Source organism: Clarias gariepinus, chromosome 24 (assembly GCF_024256425.1).
Source record: "Clarias gariepinus isolate MV-2021 ecotype Netherlands chromosome 24, CGAR_prim_01v2, whole genome shotgun sequence".
Classification (NCBI taxonomy): Eukaryota; Metazoa; Chordata; class Actinopteri; order Siluriformes; family Clariidae; genus Clarias; species Clarias gariepinus.
Window position 1 is genome coordinate 24,773,828 of NC_071123.1, and position 23,673 is coordinate 24,797,500.

Consider the following 23,673-nt stretch of genomic DNA (forward strand, 5'->3'; position numbering starts at 1 on the left):
TAAGCTCTAGCATGACACATTTATTCAGCATCGTGGAGAATTGTTAAGAATGATCGAGAATTATGTACAATTATATATTATATACAGTAAAAGGTTCTAGAGAGGCCTGGAACTTTGGAGAATATAGAAATAACACAACATGGCATGGGATCACCGATTTAAAACAACCTACAATAACCCCAAAATCAGCAGAAGATCTTATAGCTTATAGACCTTCTCCATCCATCCATCCATCCATCCATCCATCCATCCATCCATCCATCCATCCATCCATCCATCCATCAATCTAGGAACCACTGGAGTCAAACTAGGGACCATGGAGGCCAATGGTAACCATTGTATTTATTCCCATTTGTACGACCATGGCAGTACCTCCGGGCAACGCTCACACACACACATTTACACACTACAGGCAATTTGGAAACGCCAATTAGTCAGTTGGCTATAGTCTAGACTGTAGTCACAGATGTATAAAATCAAGCACCTAGTCATGCAGAGCGCTTCTACAAACATTTGTGAAAGAACGTGTCGCTCTCAGGAGCTCAGTGAATTCCAGCGTGGAACTGTGATGGGACGCCCCCTGCGCAATAGGTGCATTCATGAAATTTCCAATATTACTAAATATTCCACATTCAACTGGTATTATAACTAACTGAGAACGACAGCACCTTGTAAGGCCACGTAAAATCACAAAGCAGGGGCAGAGGGTACTGAGACACATAGTGCACAGAGGTTGAGAGTCAATAGGTACAGACCTTCAAACATCAAATGGCCTTCAGATTAGCTCAAGATCCATGTGTAGAGAGCTTCATGAAGTGGGTTTGCAGGGCCGAGCAGCTGCATCCAAGCCTTACATCACCAAATGCAATGCAAAGCATCGGATGCAGTGGTGTAAAGCACGCTGCCACTGTACTCTGGAGCAGCGGAGATGTGTTCTCTGGAGTGATGAATCATGCTTCTCTGTCTGGTAAGCTAATGGATGTGTCTGGATTTGGCGGTTGTCTGACTGCATTGTGCCGAGTGTAAAGTTTGGTGTAGAGGGATAATGATGTGTGGTTGTTTTTCAGAAGTTGGGCTTGGCCCCTTAGTTCCAGTGACATCGGCGTACCAAGACGTTTTGGACAATTTCATGCTCTTAGCAAGGTCCATAAAGATATGGATAAGCGAAAACATGACTGTCCTGACCTCAACCCAATAGAACACCTCTGGGATGAATTAGAGTGGAGTGCCAATGGTATCACCAACTGGTTTACTGACCATGATATTGCTTTGCTTGATTGGCCAGCCAACTCACCTGACCTGAACCCCATAGAGAATCCCTGGGGTACTGTCAAGAGGAAAATGAGAAACACCCGAACCAACAATGCAAAGGAGCTGAAGGCAACCTAATCTTCAATAATGCATTTGTAGAGTTACTATTTAATAATTAGTACAGACACTGTACTACAGTGTAACAATATACATTAAGTGACCTCTGTATTATAAAAACCTTTTGTGATTGATCATAGGAAATGTTAAAATACTTTGAAATAATAATAATAATAATAATAATAGAACCTGGAGTGATACCTAAACTGGAGTGATCTACCCGAGATTGTATTTTTTTAATTATTATAATTTTATTTCATTTAGTGATACACACTTCCATGATAATATCAGGGTTAAATCCTAATAAAGATGCTGGTAAGTGTACAGGTATATAATGCATTAAATGTCACTGGGTCATTAGCAAACAAGGTCACAGTGGCTAACCTACTGCTAATGCTAACACGACCTCCTGTGGTTAATGCAGCATGAGGTAATGCGCTCATTCTGCATGAGGTAATGCGCTCATTGTGCCTCTTTTTGTTGTAACACTTTTAATGTTAAATAAGTCAGAAAAACAAGCAGACCCAGCACCAGTTACTTGTTCCCCACTCAAATGAAACGCGTGACTCAGTAGAAAACACTCGTCCATCATCCTGTGCACTTAACTTTTAAAATGATTGCGACCTGCTCTTATTTCCCCTTATCATTGTTATTACCGTTAAAACAACGTCGTCCTCGAACACTTTTTTTCCCACCTTGTTAGCTCATGTCCTTGGCCAGAGTGCAGCGTGAGTTATCTGCGCTAATCACTTCAGAAAAAGGAAAATGTCTGTAATTGTTCAGCGAAGTGTGCCGAGACTTTCTCCTTTGCCTATAAAATGGAATTATATGCATATACACATAAAGAGAAGGATTTCAGGTTAATGATTTCACCTTCTCCTCGCCCCCACACTTATTCAAGTTACGCTTCTAGATAATTAATTTTTAAAAAAATAATAAATCAGAATCAATTAAGTGGAGAAGGGCAATACAGGCCATTTTTATAGTTACAGAAAATAATAATCAAGTTATCATGAAATGTAAACCAGCTCTAGTCTTAATTACAAAATTGATTGTAATAATGTACTTTCTTAGCTGTTGTCTTCGACTAACGAGCCTTCTGTGACTAATACTGTCACACGATTCAGTCAAGAATATGAAATATATGTAGAAAATACACACAGTAATACATTACTGCATTTCCACAGCAACAATGAAAGCATTTACAGTGCACATTGAGCGTGCTCGAAAACTAGTTGAATAAGATGTTGTTTTTATGTATATCGGCCTCTTTTCTTCTTTCTGACTTCTAAAAAAAAATATGACAAAGCAGCCGAAGGACACAAACACTTGGGAGAAAGCCACATACAAAGCTTTGAAAAAAATCCAATTTATGAAGTACAATGGAAAAACGAAACCACAGACCAAAAACAACATCAACACTATAATACATATAATATATGCTCACAAATACATCAAACGTATTATAAAAGACTCAAAATCCAATAGAAGCAAAGGTTTAGTGATGAAATTAGATTTCGGGGATTTTTCAGCATGTCACGTACTGTGCGGTGTTAAATGCGTATCAGGTTGCACCAGATGTGCAAATGGGTCAAGTGTTTGGGCACGAACAACATAAACTCAGGGGCAAAACGTTGTTCGTACAAGCAGGAGTATTCAAAAAAATACATAGGACGCTACACAAATTCATTTCCTCAAACAGTAAACATCACCAGCCAGTCCCGTTTCCATTTTACATAATAGAGAGGCAGATTAAATGACTTGTCACAGGCCGGCTACTGCATTCTTACACTCCTGAACGTTACGACCTCCATAACTGGGACAGAAATACACCAGTGATCCGAGGACCTCAGAAGATCGAGGGTTATCTACATATACAATATGTCTCTCCATTGGCTCTTACAGTGCAGAAGGGATCTTTACAATGAGTCAGAATGAGCTATAATGACACAGAATAACCCTTCAAAGATCTCAAAAGATTTCAAAACATTAAATGTTTAGGACAGACCACACAATCTTCCAGGACCTGAGATGAGCTGAATGTGTCTGGAATTCAGGAAAGCTCCTTTAAGAGTGATGTACAGCATGACAATACTGTAGAATGACCCAGAATGACAGACAGGTAGTGTGGGCGTGAATGTATCTGCATAACGTAATTGGGACAGAAATGCAACCGTGATACTCAGAAGAACTACATGAATCCAGATGTTTTCATTCTGCCTTACATAACGAAGCACTTAAAGTCATCATGCATCCCAAAAAATATTTTTTAAAAACAGAATCTGGTCAGATTGATGAGAATTTTTTTATGTATATTTACTTTGGTTGTGAAATCTAGGGAGAGCCCCGAACTGAAACGTTTCTTTATTGAACGATCCTTAACCAAGCAAGTAGCACTCTGATGTTTTAAAGTAAAAATAGAGGAAATGAAAGATTCTGTTTAGGGTAACATCAGCGGCTAAATCAACAAAGAGTCAGATTAGTTCTGTTGTTTCTTATGGAAGTCATTTATCAGACCTTAAATCTTTAAAAAACGTTCCATATAATTCTTTGTTAATAATGTGATAATTTAGGTGCTAAATTTTGGAATTAGCACCGTGGCCTCGCATCTCCAGGGTCGAGGGTTCTAGTCCAACCTTGAGTTTGTGTGGGTGGCCCGAGTCTCACCTCCCTCACCACACCACACCACACTACAGCTGATTATTGTGCTATAACAGCATGTCACCATCAGGGTTATTCCTTATTTCACAGCTGAAGGCTTGCCCTGAGACACTTCACCATGCTGACCAAAGTCATTTTTTTAAAAAGTAAGACTATTTTACCTGACTAAGACTTTTTCTATGTCTCGGATCCCGTCCAGGAGAGAAATTGTTCCATACCAACTCAATCTCGCCGGTTCCTTCCTTTCTTTATGAATAACAGTTATGATGGCGTCGCTCCAAGAGGGAGCTCGACAAGCTGTATCTAAAAGATATAGTCCTAATAATCCCGGCGATATTACCGCTGTAAATCTTGTACATGTCAAGGCCCGGGCTTTTATCATCTTTTACATCCGTAATGGCCACTCAGATTTCCTAATCACACTTAAGTTTTTAAATTGGACTGGGTTAAAAAGGATTTAGGGCCTCAGTACATAAGAAGCACTGCAAAAATAATGAAAAAAAAGACTGCTGTGGAGTTTTACCCGAGGTACTGTGCCTCGTACCTCAAGTCTCTTGTGTTATAGCTCTTTATCACAGAGGTTCCCACATTGCGTAGAGTCACCAGGCTCACTGCTCGACTCGTTCACTGCCTCACTCATTGATCCGCTCACTAACATGCTGACTCGCTCACTGACTCACTCACTAGCCCACTAATTCATTCACTCACTGACATACCTGCTGACTCATTTACTGACTCGATCACAGACTCATTTACTCCCGAGTCACCCACTGACCTACTCACTCAATTACTCACTGACTCATTCACTCACTCGCTCACAAACATAGTCACTACCCCATTCACTGACTCACTTATGGACTTAATCACCCACTGACTTACCCACACCCACTACCCCATTCACTGACTCACTCATTAACTCTCACACACTGACACTCTCTTTGATCCGCTCACTAACTTGCTGAATCGCTCACTGATCTCTCGCTAATCCACTGATTATCTGACTTACCTCACTGACTCACCTACTGACTCACTCACTCACTGACCCACTAAACTATTCTCTCACTCGCTACGCGACTCATTCATTCGCTCACTGAATCACAGGCCGACTCTCCCTACTCACTGACCCACCTATTGATTGACTCACTCACTGACTCACTCACTGACTCACTCACTGACTCATTCACTCACTTACCCATTAACTCACTCTCTGAGTCGCCCAATGACCTACTCACTCATTTACTCACTGACTCACTTAGTGACTCATGTACTGACTCACAGACTCGCCCACAAACATTTTCACTGACCAGATTACTGACTCATTTACTCCTTTACTGACTCACTTATGGATTCAATGAGTGATTAATGTAGGAAAGCTGAAAGAGAGAGAGAAACACGGGGGGGGGGGGGGGTGAGTGGTAGCACACAGAGCTGTGTGTGTGTGTGTGTGTGTGTGTGTGTGTGTGCACTTAGAAAGACACCCAGAGTGACAGCAGAGGCGGCCACGTTCACATCAGTGTGATTTAGTGATTGTAGAGTCCAGAGGGGGATGAAGCCGAGTCCAATGTGTGTGTGTGTGTGTGTGTGTGTGTGTCTGTAAAAATACTTTAAAATTGTAACCACCATTATAGCTTTTAGTCCTTTAAAAAAAAAAAAAAAACATATTTAATGTACATTTCTCCTAAAGCCTGGAGCATTATTAATTAACGACGGCAAGTGAGTAAAAGTAATGGCACCCCGTCAAACACTCGCAGGAAACTGGCTATTAATTGGAAAAGGAGCGTGTTACAGTTACAGAGCGAGACGTGAGGAGAGACGTCACAGAGTCACAGAGCCGGGGCGCGGTCACGTCCACACAGGGTGCAGTGATGAAGTGGAGTGAGAGGAACGGGTGGCGTGTCAACGCTAAGAGCGGATTATTAAAGAGGACCAGCTTGGAGAGAGAGAGAGAGAGAGAGAGAGAGAGAGAGACCCACCACCAAGGACACACTCGAGTTCCCTAAATTAACCTTCTCTAATTCCTTACCTCCTTCTTTCCATCCATCCTCCCTTCCCTCTTTTTTAGCTTCCATTCATTTCTATTTTCTTTTTCAATCCTTCCTTTTTTTCCCTACTTCTTCTCTTCCTTCCTTCCCTCCTCCACTACAGAACAGGAAGTCGAGCTCATACACACACACACACACACACTCTGAGTCTGCGGTTCCTCTGTGGGTCCTGGTGAAGTGTTTCTGTGTGTGTGTGGTGGTTCTGCATGGAGCCTCTGAGGTCGAGGGAGAGCTGAACACTCAACATCTCACCAGACTGTGTGTGTGTGTGTGTGTGTGTGTGTGTGTGACTGCTATAAATACACTGGATAAGGTTTTTTATAGGTTTGAACAACAGAATGGACCATAAGGGTGAAACTGTGTGTGTGTGTGTGTGTGTGTGTGTGTGTGTGTGTGTGTGTGTGTGTGTGTGTGTGTGGGACAGGATCATCTGGCAGGGATTAAGCTGTGATGTTTGGATATCCTAATAATTAAATGTCAATCAAACACTTGTAATTAGTGCACACACACGCTCTCTTACACACACACACACACACACACACACACAAATCTGCTTAGTAAGTGTTCACCGGTCAACAGGATCTGTGTGTGTGTGTGTGTGTGCGTGTGCATGTGTGTGCGTGTGTGTGTGTGTGTGTAAGTGCTTTTTTTAGATCAGTATTACAGTTGAGAAGGAGATGGCAGCAACACACACACACACACAAACACACACACACACACACACACACACACACACACACACACACACAGACAGACACACACACACACACACACACACACACACACACAGACAGACACACACACACACACACACACACACACACAGACAGACACACACACACACACACACACACACACACACACACACACACACACAAACACACACACACACACACACACACACACACACACACACACACACAGACACACACAAACACACACACACACACACACACACACACACACACACACACAGACAGACACACACACACACACACACACACAAACACAGACACACACAAACACACACACACACACACACACACACACACACACACACACACACACACACACACCTCGCTGGGTGATGTTGAATCCTGGCAGGTCGTCGGTGAAGTCGGTTCCCTCCTGCGTGGGTTCTGCTTTACTCAGTCCGTTCTCGAACAACTCCAACCTGCGCAGGGTCCAGGGCAAACCCAGCAAGTGCACTACTGTGGGGGGGTGGGGGTGGGGGAAGGGGGGGGGGGGTGTTTACAGTAGAGAGAAAAGAGAGAGGATGAGAAGAAGAAAGGACGATGGAGTCAAGAACAAAACAAACAGAGCGAGAAAACGACAAAAAAGAGGTGTGAAAAAAACACACACATAGAAAGTAAAAAAAAAACATCAGGATAAAGAAAAACATAAAGAGAAAACAGGAGGAGAAATACAGAAATAGAGAGAACGATGGAGGAGGAGTGAGAGGAGGGAGAAAGTGAATGAAAGAAAAGACGAATTAAAAAAAGGAAAGAAACAAATGACAAAGAAACATAAAGAGATATAAAAGGGAAAAGAAAAGAAAGAATAAGAGAGAGAGAGAAAGGGAAAGAAAGACAGGGTGAGAAAGAGAGAGAGAGAGAGAGAGAGAGAACATAAAGACAGAAAGTGATGGGGAAAGAGAACAGGATGTGGAGAAAAACAGAGAGAGCGGGGCATACAGTAAATAGAGAAAAGTGGAAGAAATGCAATACTGAATCCACACACATGTAACACACACACACACACACACACACACACACACACACACTACAGGTTTTTCGTAATTAACATTCTCCTTTGTCTGATCTAAAACAAAACATGAAGCAATAATATGTTTATTATTTTGTTCATATTTTGTAGCTGTGTGTGTGTGTGTGTGTGTGTGTGTGTGTGTGTAAGAGAGAGAGAGAGCGTAGGATGCTTGAGAAAATTAGGTGAGATGAAACGACAGTGTGTAGAGGAACTCAGAGAGAGGAAATCAAGTTACTCATCCAGGTTTCCTCTTATCTTTTACATTGCTTCCCACACACACACACACACACACACACACATACACACACAAACACACACACACACAAAACTCACAAACACATACACCCTCAGTCACATGCATAAACACACACACACACAAAACTCACAAACACACACACATACACACACCCTCACACACATGCATAAACACACACACAAAACTCACAAACACACACACACATGCATAAACACACACACACACACACACACACACACACATACTTACACACATGCATAAACACACACACAAAACTCACAAACACACACACACATGCATAAACACACACACACACACACATACTTACACACATGCATAAACACACACACACACACACCCTCACACACAAGCATAAACAACACACAAAAACACACACACACACACACACACACACACACACACACACAAGTTTGTTTTTGAAGGATATAAAATTACAGACTGATTAAACAATGTTTTTGTTTTCTGTTGTTGAATGTAAAACAATGAAATAAATGATCTTTAAAAAATAGATGATGAATAATGATGATGATGGTGATGATGATGGCACTGATGATAATGATGATGATGACGGCACTGATGATGATGATGATGATGATGGCACTGATGATGATGATGATGATGACGGCACTGATGATGATGATGATGATGATGGCACTGATGATGATGATGATGATGATGATGGCACTGATGATGGCACTGATGATGATGATGATGATGATGGCACTGATGATGATGATGATGATGATGATGGCACTGATGATGGCACTGATGATGATGATGATGATGATGATGGCACTAATGATGGCACTGATGATGATGATGATTGTAGGTGCATGTTATTCACAAGTTCTGACGCGTGTCTTTAGTTACACAGTGTCACTGACGACATCAGACTTTTCGTTGATTTCTTTGTCTCTTGTTTATTTTCAACATCAAAAACAACGGTTGTTACAGTTTCTTGCATAAATCCACTGTAGTCACGACAAGTCGCTTGCTGTGTTCTGTAGCTTCGATGGATTACAGTTACAACAACTTATTTTACTGTATTCCTTTTAGCTTACTGTCTCACGTTATCACGGTCAAAAGCTTGTGTGCTCCAAAACCTTTCTGTATCCTTCCGTGTCTTAACAACAACTACAACTAACGTGCGTGATAGACATGGAACTGCATAACTGTGGGATGATGTCACAAAACAAATTATATGTATGATACTTAATGCTTAATGCTTAACTAATAAACTGAAATAAGATGATGGCCCTTACAATGATGATGATGACGGCACTGATGATGATGATGATGATGATGATGATGATGATGGCACTGATGATGATGATGATGATGATGATGGCACTGATGATAATGATGATGATAACAGCACTGATGATGATGATGATGATGGCACTGATGATGATGATGATGATGATGATGGCACTGATGATGATAATGATGATGATGTCTCTGATGATGGCACTGATGATGATGATGATGACGGCACTGATGATGATGGTGATGATGACGGCACTGATGATGATGATGATGATGATGATGGCACTGATGATGGCACTGATGATGATGATGATGACGGCACTGATGATGATGGTGATGATGACGGCACTGATGATGATGATGATAATGATGATGATGATGATGGCACTGATGATGATGGTGATGATGACGGCACTGATGATGATGATGATGATGGCACTGATGATGGCACTGATGATGATGATGATGATGATGATGATGACGGCACTGATGATGATGATGATGATGATGATGGCACTGATGATGGCACTGATGATAATGATGATGATGATGACAGCACTGATGATGATGATGATGATGACGACACTGATGATGATGGTGATGATGACGGCACTGATGATGATGATGATGATGATGATGATGATGATGATGGCACTGATGATGATGATGATGATGATGATGATGGCACTGATGATGATGATGATGATGATGATGATGATGAGATGATGGCACTGATGATGATGATGATGGCACTGATGATGATGATGGCACTGATGATAATGATGATGATGATGATGACGATGATGGCACTGATGATGATGATAATGATGATGATGACGATGATGGCACTGATGATGATGATGATGGCACTGATGATGATGATGGCACTGATGATGATGATGATGGCACTGATGATGATGATGGCACTGATGATGATGATGATGATGGCCTGATACTCCAGCACTGTTTCCTGACTGACTGTTACTTTGTGTGTTTACAGATCTGTCCTAAACCTCGTGACCGTATGTCAGCATGTCTTTACTTTTATCTATAACATCACCATACACAAGTACCGAGAGTTTCTGTTTGACGGCAAGATCAGTTTCTAATGAGGATGTGTGAAGTATTACTTCCTGTTTTAAATGGACTGACTGGAGAACACTGGACCAGATGGGGAACAGGAAACCACTCGAAATCCGCCCGAGAAACCACTTGAGCTCACTGTTTATGTCTTGCTTCACACAGTCACACATACTGTAACTTGCACAGAACTGCGTTAGGGTTAGGGTTTAGGATTAAGGTCAGGTTTAGGGTGGGGGTTAGGCCTAAGGGTTAGGGTTTAGGAATAGGATAATCACTCGACAATAATCCTTCTTTCTATCCTGTACACCTTCCTGTTCAGGGTAGTTCACTGCTTGAAACGTTTAGGACTTCGGGTTAGGGTTTAGGTGTTTAGCATTAGGGGCTTATGGATAAGAATAGATTTTAGGGTTAGGGTTAGTCTTAAGGATGGGGTTTATTGATATGGCCTGGGGTTAAGGATGGAGTTAAGGGTTAGAGCCCAGTGTTAATTATAGGGTTTAGAGTTAGGTTTAAGGACACAGCTTCAGGTTTAGGTTTAGGGTTTAGGATACTTGTTAAGCATAGGGTCAAGAGACTGGAGCACAACATCACCACACCAGCATTTATTCACCAAACCAGCTTTGTTCCAGTTTACGCTAAACAAAAGTTCATATAAAAAACACGTAAATAAGATTAGACCCGAAGATGCAGTGAGCTGTAAGTACAGGAGCAGCTGCAGTGCACTCTGGGACGCTTTATTCTGTAGATAATGTAAAGTAATTGCACCTAATAATCTAAAAGAAAGTGTAGTGTGTGTGTGTGTGTGTGTGAGAGAGAGAGAGTGAGAGAGAGCTGCACTAGACATTTCATGCTAATCAATATTGCTATATTAGCCTGCGCAATATTTCTCCTTTCATCTCCTCTCACTATCACAAGCCCACCGTCTCCCTTCATCCTCTCGTTCTAATGAAAGTCGGATATTGGAAAGTACGCTCGAGCGTGCATGTAGAGCACAGTGTGAGTCTCTCTGTGTGTATGTGTGTGTGTGTGTGTGTGCGTGTGTGTGTGTAGTGTGCTCCGCCGTGAGTTCTTTAGAATGTAATAAAATTGAGCAAATAAGGATATTGGTTTCTGTGCAGAGTGCAGAGTCTACATCATTCTCTCTAATCCCTCTCTCTTTCTCTCTCCGTTATTCTGCCTGTATGTCTCTCGCCCGTCTCTGAACACTCATAACCACTGGAAGGCCTTTAACAGAACTGTAAATATAAAAAAAAAGTATTGAGAAGGATGACGGCTTTTATCCTCTCTCGGATCATCTTTCGGTCGACGCCGCGTGCCGTGTTCCGTCTCCCGCCCGCGCGCGAAGCGAATATCAAGGCGAAGCTGTTATTCCGTTATGATAGGGAACGTTCAGTTCTTCTGCACCGAGTCGGAGAATGAAAGAACTGCAGAGAGAAAGAGTTTGTGTGTGAGAAAGAAGAAGAAGAGCGAGACAAAGAAACGGGGAGGTGGAACTGATGGAAAGTGAAACGGCGTATATACGCGTAAACATGCTACGATGTGTAGCCAATGATGACGTACCAAAACACTACAAGGACGTAAAGGCGAAAAAATTTGGTTGCGTGGGTTTTTGGAAACAGCGTTTCAGTGGGATGAACCGACTAGCAGGTGGCAGATGAAGCGGCGATTGGATTGTCCATTTTCTAGCAACGTGTGCGACACGATGCCGCAACAGCTACATCGACTAAGAATTTTTCACTTCTACACAAGTTGCTGCGCACCAAATCCAAACAACAGGCCGGACCTTTAATCGAACTAATCCTGCGGTGCGTGTAGTAGCTTTGCTAATATGATCGGGGAACAAAGTTACTGTAAACCAGATCAAAGGTAAATCAGACTGATTTTCAGGCTGATTAGTGCGCTGTTAAAAGGGTTAGCTTTACAGCGTTAGCGCCGTGTATTTGTTATTGGCTTTACGATCGCTTTTCATGATGCAGTTAAACCCTGACATGATGTAAGTCACCCAGTGTTTACAGCCAATATATAGCAAGATGGATCTCGATTCTCTCTCTCTCTCTCTCTCTCCTCCTCCTGCTCTTTCCCTCGTCACCCTGATCATTGGGAAAGTGCAAAATGTCGGTTGTTAGAGGACATCAACATTCGAAAAGAGATGTTGACCTTTCCCTGCCCCGGGTAACCAGCCTGACGACGGGCCGACTCCCTTTTTTTTTAAAAGGTTCCTGGCAGTAATTCGCTGTAATCCCCATGTGACTCGCGTTTGTAGAACACCTCAAGGCTTTGTTTTCAATCGATCAGCGTGACACGGAGTCAGGGAGAGTTTTATTTCCCTGCCTCTCCTGAATCAGGTTTCGGAGTTAATTCATTACTCTCTCCTGTCATTTTTCAAAACTAAAAAAAATCAAACGTTACACGATTTCCCCTTTGGCCCGAGCGCAGTCGATCAGCCGAGACCCGCTCAGCGTCTCAGGTTCGCTTCTTTAGAGTCGCACACCAACAATAAAATACGCTCAGCATCCAGTTTAGCATCATGTTCCATCTTTCCTGATCAGATGACAATCTGGAGAAAAATCAACAAATTGACATCTATTACAGGTTCTGTCAAGCTGAATCATTTTCTTCTTCGGTTTGTTGATGCTCTAGTGTCAGGCTCAAGGAGCATCATGGTTGAGTTATACGTTACAAAGTGTTTGGTAGACAAAGGACATCAGGAGTGTAGGAGAACCTGTTTGTGGAATCGTGGAGTTCTCTCAAAGCACAGTATGCAGGGATTCCTATCAGGAAATCTTCTTTTTTTTATAGAACCAAAGAATTCCCTCGTTTCTGCAGAGAGTTTGGGAACTTATTCTTTCTAAATAGGATTCAGGAATGTTCCCAGGAGCAAGTCCAGGAACCGACATGTTCTTTTTCAGGAAAGTTTAACTTTAGATGAAAATGGGACCTGGGAGGTTATCATTCAAGAGTCTCGAAAACCCTGCAGAACTTCAGCGAAAGAGAATTCTTTTTGGTCCTTTAAGGACATTTTAGAGGAGAACTTCCTCAGGAATTCTTCAGCAAGATCTATTTCAAGAAAGTTCTGGAAATAGTAATATTCATGTCCATTATAAAGATGAACCAGTCCAGTTTACTTTCAGGAATTTCTGGAAATGGTATTTCCTGTGAAAAAAAAGAAAAAGCTTCTTGAACTGGCAGAAAAAGAACACATCAAGGAATAGAAAAGTTATAATCCAGAAGAATTCCAGAGATCTTCATTCCCCTCGAAATTAATACAGAAGAATACTCTTGTTTTTACAGGAAGTTCTGGAACTTCATAATTTTCCCCCAAATGATTCAGGATGCCCTTGAAAGATAACAAGTTCAGGAACTCAGGAACGAGTTCTCTTTCAGGAAAGAGCTTTATTAAGGCGAAAGTTCAGAGACTCCAAAAAACAACAACAACAACAAACCCTGCAGACCTTTTGTAAAAGAGAATTCTGGCAATAACTTTTTCAGGAACTTTTAGGCCAGTTCTCTTTCGAGAGAGTTCTAGAAACAAAAAGGGACTGGTCCACTAGGTGACATATCCTCATTCAGGAATGTTCAGGAACTTGTAATCTCGAAGAATTCCAGAGATCTTCATTTCCTCATTGACAATACTAAAAAACAATCTTCTTCAGGAACCAGGAACATCTCCTTACATATTTAATTTCAGAACTCTCCTAGAAAGAAAAATCATTCATTAATCCAGAACTGTTCATTTCCTCTGAAATGTTCCGGAATGTGTGTGGATGAGCAGATCGACGTTCCTCTCTGCAGCACGTCCAACCTTCTTGCTTTGGCCTTATTTCCGTTCCCTACGTCTTGACCTTTTAATACCCTTTTATTATATCTCAAGTTCTTAAGATTCTCAACTTTCATTCTTTAAACACACACACACACACACACACACACACACACACCGGCAGAAGCACATGATTTATATTTGATGTGACATGTGAAAGAAGAATGCGTTAGTCTTTATGTGTTAGCTGCTATCAAAAAGGTAAATTATTTACTGTTCCACAGAGGCAGGACTGTGTGTGTGTGTGTGTGTGTGTGTGTGTGTGTATGTGAATATGTTACTCCTGTTTATTGGGCAGTTTTATTGCACAGATTATGTTAGGTCTCTAGTTAATGTCTCTCTCTCACACAAACACACGGCTAATTATGGGACAGTGCATGCCTGGTCATTAAACACCTGAATGGCTTAGAGGTGTCTCACACACACACACACACATACACACACACAAACACACACACACAAACACACACACACACACAGAGTTCGCCATTTACTCTCTACAGAGACTGCTCCTTAATTAAGGCATAAATGGAAGCACATGCACCTCACGGTCACACACACACACACACACACACACACACACCCTGTGCCAGCTAAGCTCTCCACAGAATGACACAACACACACACACACACACACACACACACACACATACACACACACACACACACACACACACACACACACATACACACACACACACACATACACACACACACACACACACACACACATAGACACACACACACACACACACACACACATACACACACACACACACACACACACACACACACACACACACATACACATACACACACACTTTTCAAGCGTGCTTAAAAATGTTCTCCAGTTCCCTCAAGGCTAATAACTGCAGCTTTTACACGAGAGCTCATTAAAAGATAAAGCGGAAGACAAAATTATTAAATTGTAACTTCATTTATTAAATTGAAACAACATCAGAAGACGAGGTTCTTGTCTGGAAGGTTGAGGGCTTTAATCCCAGAACTGCCACACGTTGTTTTTTTTTCCTCAGATTCAGCTCTTACAGCTCTAACACGCTATTATGAGAATTTGAGAAGAACGCAGCCTAACGAAAGAGCAAATGGAGTTTTAATGAGAACATCTCATAGCAGAAACATCATTAGCGCAGGATCTTTGACCCTCTGGCACATTATTAACTATACTTTCTCCGGTTCCTGAAACATCTGACCAAGCACAGCTTGACACAAAACATCACTCTTGTGCTCGACCATCGTAAAAAAAAATCATCTACACCACAGAGCTGATGAATTCTGGATTCTGTTTGGTCAGAAGGTGGTAATAAAAATTCTAACGGCAAAGCTGAAAAAAGTTCTGATGCAAATCAAAGGTTTAAATGAATACCCTTGTGCAAGGGAAACTTAGGACCACCCCTACCAGAGAACTTCTCCAAAAACCTGGATACCGCTTACAAGAAACTTCTTTCCCTCTCAGAACACTGTGACTACCCACACAATGTGCCTTCTCTGGAAGCCCTTTTCTACCCAGGAACCCCTGGACAACCATGGAACCTTAATCTTGTGGACTCCATATCTCCTCTCAACCTGCTTAACAGAGATTTGGTTCATATTTACATAACATCCACCAACTGTGTCTTTCAGGAACCCTATTCCTAGCAGAAATCTAATTTTTACCCAGGAGCCTTGTAATGATCTTCATCTCAGAAACCTCAGAATCATGTGCTTTCCACGGAAGACCTTGGACTACCTTGGAACCTTCCTGTTGGATGGTGGAGACTTCAGACCTCCTCTTAATCAAATATCTGCTTTATATTTACGTAAAAACCAAGTGTGTTAACAGCTATCTGTCTCCCAAGAAATTCTTACCTTGTACCCCTTTGACTCCCCACCCCAGAAAACTCTTTTTGAAAACTAAAGCTCTTTTACTAACCTGGACCTTTCCTCCTAAGGACCTCCTCATAAAGCTTACACGGACCCACTTCATATTTACATAGGAACCAGATGTATCTTTAAGTATTTGTACACCTACAATCTAAGTAGGTTATTATTAGAGGCAGTGGTGGCTCGAGGGCTAATTCACTGAGTTACTGACCGGAAGGTCAGCAGTTCAAACCCCAGCTTCGCCAATTCAAGCCCCAGCTCCCAGTTTGCCGCTGTTACTGCGCTCTAACCCCAGATATGCTGGGATATGCGAAGAAACAATTTCACTGTGCAGTAACATACAGTATATGTAACAAATAAAGGCTTAGGTTATCATACAGGCATCTTCCTTCTGGGAACCTCATTCTTAGTGAGGAACCTCATTCCTAGTGAGGAACCTAATAAATATTTCCAATGCAAAATTATGTGCCTTCTCTGGAAGCCATGACCTGCCCAGAAATCCCTGGACTACCTTGGAACCTGGGCCTTAGGAAGTCCCTAAGATCTATGTCCATCTATGTCAAGTATTCCATATTCCTACACATGAAATCTATGACCATCTCCCGCCCTTTCATATTTACACTAAAACCAATGTATCTGCCTCCCCCAAACCTTTTTCCAACCAAAAACCTTACAGAGGACCCCAATAATATTTTCCCTCTTTGGAAGCTCTTACCAATCCAGAAACCATTTAACTACATCAGAACCTTTCTCTTGTGGACTTTATATCACTTGATTAACACTTTCATTGTCAAATAGCAACCAAATATGTTTACAGGTATTTGCCTCCCAGAAACCTCATCTCTACCTACAGTAGGAACCCTGTTACTGTCCTCACCCAAGAATTATGTTCCCTCTTTGTAAATTATTTAAACACCTCGGATTCTTCCTCTTGTGGACTCCATATCTCTTTATAAACTTGTTTAACAAGGACCTGCTTCATCGTCACATAACAACCAAGTATGTCTACAGGTTTATGAATGCATAGAAATTCAATTCAATTCAATTTTATTTAAATAGCACCTTTAACGAATTGCCGTTGTTGCAAAGCAGCTTTACACAATAAAAATAATTATTTAAGTTTGCACGAAATGTAAATGTGTATGAATCAAAATGATTAGATTGTGCCTGATAAGCAAGCCAAAGACGACAGCAACAGCGGCAAAACAACTCCCTGAGATGGCAGTAGGAAGAAACCTTGAGAGGAACCAGACTCAACAGGGAACCCATTCTCATCTGAGTTATAACGGATAGCAGGGATTGATTTGCACTCATACTGCGTGTTAGGATTCCAGTTCGCTATTGGAGGCTCAGGTAGACCATAGGAAACGCCAGTCCTGAACTATCGAGCATCTGCAGTCATGAATCCTCAGCAAACAGCTGTCAACTTTAGCTGAGGCCAGGACCATCTTCGTGGAAAAGTGGAACCGTCCCCAGTGACAAGGACTCCATAATTGCTCAGAAATCTTATACCCAACCTACTGGTTGCTGTTTCCCAAAAACACTATAGGCTTGTTCCTCTCCAGAAATACTGGGCCTACCTAAGTGCCTACTGAGAGATTCTGCACCTAACCAAAAATCCACACCTCATCAGGAGTCCCAGTGCCTACTCAATATACTGGCTCTCAAAAAACACCAAACCTATCCAGAAAGTTCATGTCTAACCTGAAACCTCTGCAGAACCTCTGTATCTGTCTACATAACGTTTTACCCTGGAACCAAATACCTACTGTACACATGCATCTATTTACCTGGGAACCCAGACAGCAATCTGATCTTCCTAAGCCCTGGATGTGATTATGAGTTATGCAGAGCTGGCGGATCAGAGGTGGATCTATTTCCGAGTCAGCAAGTACAATATTAAACTCGAGTTTACGGACTTTTGCATTTATGTCCTCATCAGTCACGTTCGAAAATAATTTAATCTCGCCTTTTCCTTGGTTTGCTGTCGGCTGTGTTTAGAGTCCTCACCTTATCGAGGCGAGGCGCTCTCTTTTTTTCCCTTTCCTTTTTTTTCACAACACTCTGACTTTTTCTTTCATCTTTGCTTGTCTTCGCGACTCTCGCTAACACTCTCGTTAAAAATCAAACTTTAGCATCTGGAATCACATGGTGAAGAGACTACTGTATGACCTTTGACCCTAGACATTATTAAATGCAATTCCGTTAAATGGTAATTTCAGACAACTCTGCCGAAACACGACAGGGTGAAGTGTGTCATTATTCTGGTGCTGTCTCTCACTTTCTCTCTCTCTCTCTCTTTTTTAAAAGCAAAAGCATGAGTGAACAACTGTTTTTAAATGAGTATGGCTGATCGGCTTGTGTTTAAATCAGACACACATACGCGCTCGCACACACACACACACATACGCACACACATACGCACACACACACAATGTGACTTGGCTCAACAAAAGTTTAACACCATTAACCTCGGAATGGCCTTGGGGAATATTTACTCTTTCCTCTTACTCTCCCTCTCATCCTTTTGTTCATAAATATTCATCTCCATAATGGAGTTTTTCACAGTGTGAGTTCGGTTAATACCGTCTGTGTGCGTGAGTGTGTGCGCGTGTAAGTGAGTGTGTGTGTGTGTGTGTGAGAGAGAGAGAGAGAGAGGGTGAAAGAGGAATGGGAGGAACGACTGCGAAATGAAAATCATGATTTATATGCTAAAGCTTTTTGCCGTTCTCGCAAAGACGAGCAGAAAGTAAATGAAGATGAATAAAGATGGAGGTTTAACCCTTCGTTCTAAAGACTGTGTGTGTTACAGCACTCTGATAGACTTAGGAATTTTACAGCAGCAGTAAGTGAAGTGGGCGTGGCCTGTTGATGTAATACAGGTTATCAGGCTTTATGCAAATCAGAAGCTGGGACTCAGTGCAAGCATCCATCACCTTAATTCCCAGGATCATCCATCCATCCATCCATCCATCCATCCATCAATCAATCATTATATATCCATCTATCCATCCATCCATCCATCCATCCAAACATTAATCATTTTATCAATGTATCACTTTATCCATCCATCCATTAAATAGATAGATAGATAGATAGATAGATAGATAGATAGATAGATAGATAGATACTTAATTGATCACAAAGGAAATCCCAGGATGAATGTATTATTTTGTTCAACCAGTATCCACGCATCATTTTATCCATTTATACCTGTCATTTTATCCATCATACAGTACATAATTTTTTCCATCCATCCATCCATCCATTGATCCATTCATCCATCCGTCCATCCATCCACTTAGTTATCATTTTGTCCATCCATCCATTTATCATTTTCTTCATCCATCATTGTATCCATCAATTTATATATTTTTGAATTATCATTTTATCTAGCAAACCATCCATCCATCCACCTATCGTTTTATCCATCCATCAGTTAAAGCAACCATGACAATTATTATTCCATTCATCATTTTAGCATTTTGTCCATCCATCCATCCATCCATGCATCCATCCATTATTTTATTAACTTTTAATTTTATCCATCCATCCCCCAATTTAACAATCATTTAACAATTTAACAATCTATCATTTTATTCAAAACGTACCGGCATCCATGGATCATTTGATCCATATATCCAGCCATTCATCTCATCCATCCATCCACCATATTATTTCTTATCTTATCTTTTCACGCCTGTCATTTTATCCATTATCCACCATTTTGCCAACCATCCATCCATTCATCCACTCACCCATCATGTTGTCCATCCATCAATCCATCCATCCATCCATCCATCATTTTCTCTATCAATCCACTATTTTTATTGAATTATTATTTTATCAATCTATTATTTTATTTATCCATCCATCGATCCATCCATCAAACCAACTATTTTTCCATCTATCCACCCATAATTTTATCCAACTTTCCATCTATCATTTATTCTAATATTTATCCCCTCTCCCTACGTTTGTTTAGTTTAAGAAAATGAGTGAAATGGAGAACAGGGAGGTCTGTGAGACAGAGGACAGGGAGGTGAGTGAGACAGAAGACAGGGAGGCGAGTCTTCCAGAAACAGGAAACCGCGAGTGACTGAGGATCTCAGCTTTAGTGTGATTATGACATCAGCGGCACGTAGATTATACACACATGCAGACACACCCCACTCAGACACACCCCACCCAGACACACCCCACTCAGACACACCCCACCCAGACACACCCCATTCAGACACACCCCACTCAGACACACCCCATTTAAACACACCCCATTCAGACGCACCCCACTCAGACACACCCCACTCAGACACACCCCACTCAGACACACCCCACTCAGACACACCCCACTCAGACACACCACACTCAGACACACCCCATTTAGACACACCCCACTCAGACACACCCCGCTCAGACATACCCCACTAAGACACACCCCACTCAGACACACCCCACTCAGACACACCCCACTCAGACCCCATACACTGCTTGGACACACTGCTTGACTCTCTATAACAGCAGCTCTGACTGTAGTGCATGTTTATCGTTTCTATGTTTACATGTTTTCGTTTCTATGACAACACAGATACATGTACAGAGAATATTTCGCATTCACACTAAGATTAGGAAAAGAGATGTTTCACACACACACACACACACACACACACACACACACTCTCTTACCAATAACGTATGTGAGCAGCAGGGCGAGGGTTACGGTGACGGCGGCGGCGCTGAGTGCCGTACACTTCCAGTTACAGCAGCGATAGGGTTTACTGAAGGAGAACAGCGGCCTGGAGATGGGGCTTCTGGGTAACGGCCTAGGGGGAGGAGAATACACCGTACTGGAGGTGAGGGGGTAGTTCTGATTGGTCGCGTTGAAAAGTGTTGAGGAACCCGAGCCTTGCTTAAACAGGAAGTGCCTGGACAGAGAGACAGGAAGTGGGGAGGTTAGATAAAATAATCAATAATTCAACAATTCATTGTTTAATTAATTAATTAATTAACCAACCAATCACAGAGCATGTTGTAAACCAATCACAGAGCATGTTGTAAACCAACACAATACAATACTTCAGTTTCCTTTTGTTTGCTGTAAAGTTTTTTTTATTCCTTATTCTTCCCTCGGTTTTTTATTACTTGTTTTTTCCTTTTGCATTCTTTTTACAATGAAATCCTATTCATATATAAATAAACATAGCATCTGGCATTTATGATATTTTTCATAGAAATCATTTTGCAGTAATTTATAAATATGTAATTATTTATATCTTATTCACAGAGAAATAAAATAAAAGTGCTTGAGATAAATAATAAATAAGGAATATTAATCAATTAGTATAGATGGATTAATGATGATGATGATGATGATGGCGATGATGATGATGTTTATGATTGTGATGATAATGGTGATGTGATGATAATGATAATGATGTGATGATGCTGATGACGGTTGTTCTGGGGATGATGTCATAGTGGTGATGATGTGATGATGATGATAGTGATGTGATGATAATCATGTGATGCTGCTGCTGATGATGGTTGTGATTTCATAGTGGTGATGATGTGATGATGATTATAATGATGTGATGATAATGATGATGGGATGATGATGATGGTGATGTGATGGTAATGATGATGATAATGATGATGGGATGATGATGATGATGGTCATGTGATGCTGCTGCTGATGTTGTGATGGTGATGATGTCATAGTGGTGATGATGTGATGATGATTATAATGATGTGATGGTGATGATGATGATGGGATGATGATGATGGTGATGTGATGATGATTATAATGATGTGATGGTGATGATGATGATGATGATGATGATGGTCATGTGCTGCTGCTGATGTTGTGATGGTGATGATGTCATAGTGGTGATGATGTGATGATGATTATAATGATGTGATGGTGATGATGGGATGATGATGATGGTGATGTGATGATGATTATAATGATGTGATGGTGATGATAATGGGATGATGATGATGATGGTCATGTGATGCTGCTGCTGCTGATGTTGTGATGGTGATGATATCATAGTGGTGATGATGTGATGATGATTATAATGATGTGATGGTGATGATGATGGGATGATGATGATGATGGTGATGTGATGATAATCATGTGATGCTGCTGCTGCTGATGGTTGTGATGGTGATGATGTCATAGTGGTGATGATGTGATGATGATTATAATGATGTGATGATGTGATGGTGATGCTGTGATGATGATGATGGTGATGTGATAATCATGTGATGCTGCTGCTGATGATGGTTGTGATGGTGATGATGATGTGATGGTGATGACGATGATGATGACGGTTGTGATGTCGATGGTAAAGATGATGGTGATGTGATGACGGTGATGATTATTATTACGATGATGTGATGGTGATGATGATGATGATAATAGTGACGATATTGACGGTGAGTCTTCTACCTGAAGAGATGAGAAGGTGTAAAGATCTCGAGATGTGTTTGTGTAAATCATGAGGAACGATTAGACCTCGTCAGGAGAAGGATGGAGGAGTGTGTGATTACAGATTATAACCTCATCATCATTAACCAAGTCAGAGCGGATTATCAGGCTGGAGAGTGGATTAATAGCAGATTAATCCCATAATTACTCTCTCTCTCTTTCTTTCTCTCTCATTCTCTCTCTCTCTCTCTCTCTCAGTGTCTTTAATTAGGTCTTTAATTAGGGACATTTCGCTCGGAGGTTAATTTCAGAGCAGATCATATCTCTAAGATGAATTGAGTAATGAATTGTACGTAAGAGGCGTTCTCCTGAACACTGCATTACCTCAAATTAACTCGGGTCAAAAAAAAAAAAAAAACACACACACACTCGAGTTGCGGTGTCTGATAGGAGCGATTAACTCCGACCATCTCCATCAAACTACAGCATAATTAGTAACACATCAGAGCGCTGAGGAGCGTGTACACACACACACACACATATACGTACGAGGGGCGTTCAAGGTGTGAATGAAGGCGTAAAACATTTACAGAAGACTTTAAGTACAGTGAGGTAATGAGACTCTTCACGTGAACAGTGTGAATGTTTTACAGAAGGCAGAATTCGCTCCGAGACATTTCCACATGTTTGAAAAAGCCGTTACAGGAGTTCCTGGGAGGCCGGCGTACTTTGAAAACTAGTGAAACACTGATATAAGTGCAGGAGTGTAGCAGGGGATTATATGGAAAAATAAAGTGTGATTTTTTGTTTTATACGGTATGACACATGATGATTTATGATTCCTGCTTTCATAAGTTTTGGCACCCCAGCGGCCCGGTCTCTTTGGTTCCGCCGGGCGCCGCCGCCGCTTCCTGGCCTTAATGTCTGTTCCGTAAATGACTTCTTAATATTGTGTGTCTAACGTCATATAACATCATCTAGACAGAAAGCATGCACATTATGAACACACACACACACACACACACACACACACACACAACTGCTCATTTAAACAGTTTTCATTCATGTTCTTTTTAAAGTG

General features: G+C 41.4%; 1 protein-coding gene across 4 annotated transcripts in view; it reads right to left on the reverse strand.

Annotated features, from left to right (window-relative positions):
- Window positions 1–23,673, reverse strand: part of tenm1 (teneurin transmembrane protein 1) — a 141,803-nt gene that overhangs the window by 39,530 nt on the left and 78,600 nt on the right. For 2 of the 4 annotated variants that reach the window (XM_053485851.1, XM_053485852.1), the window contains exons 5-6: window positions 20,849–21,087; window positions 7,148–7,282 (exon numbers count right to left, since the gene is read on the reverse strand). In XM_053485851.1, coding sequence (XP_053341826.1) covers window positions 7,148–7,282; window positions 20,849–21,087 — 374 coding nt within the window. The remainder of the gene's footprint in view (window positions 1–7,147; window positions 7,283–20,848; window positions 21,088–23,673) is intronic. The other 2 variants (XM_053485853.1, XM_053485855.1) reach the window with 2 other exon arrangements.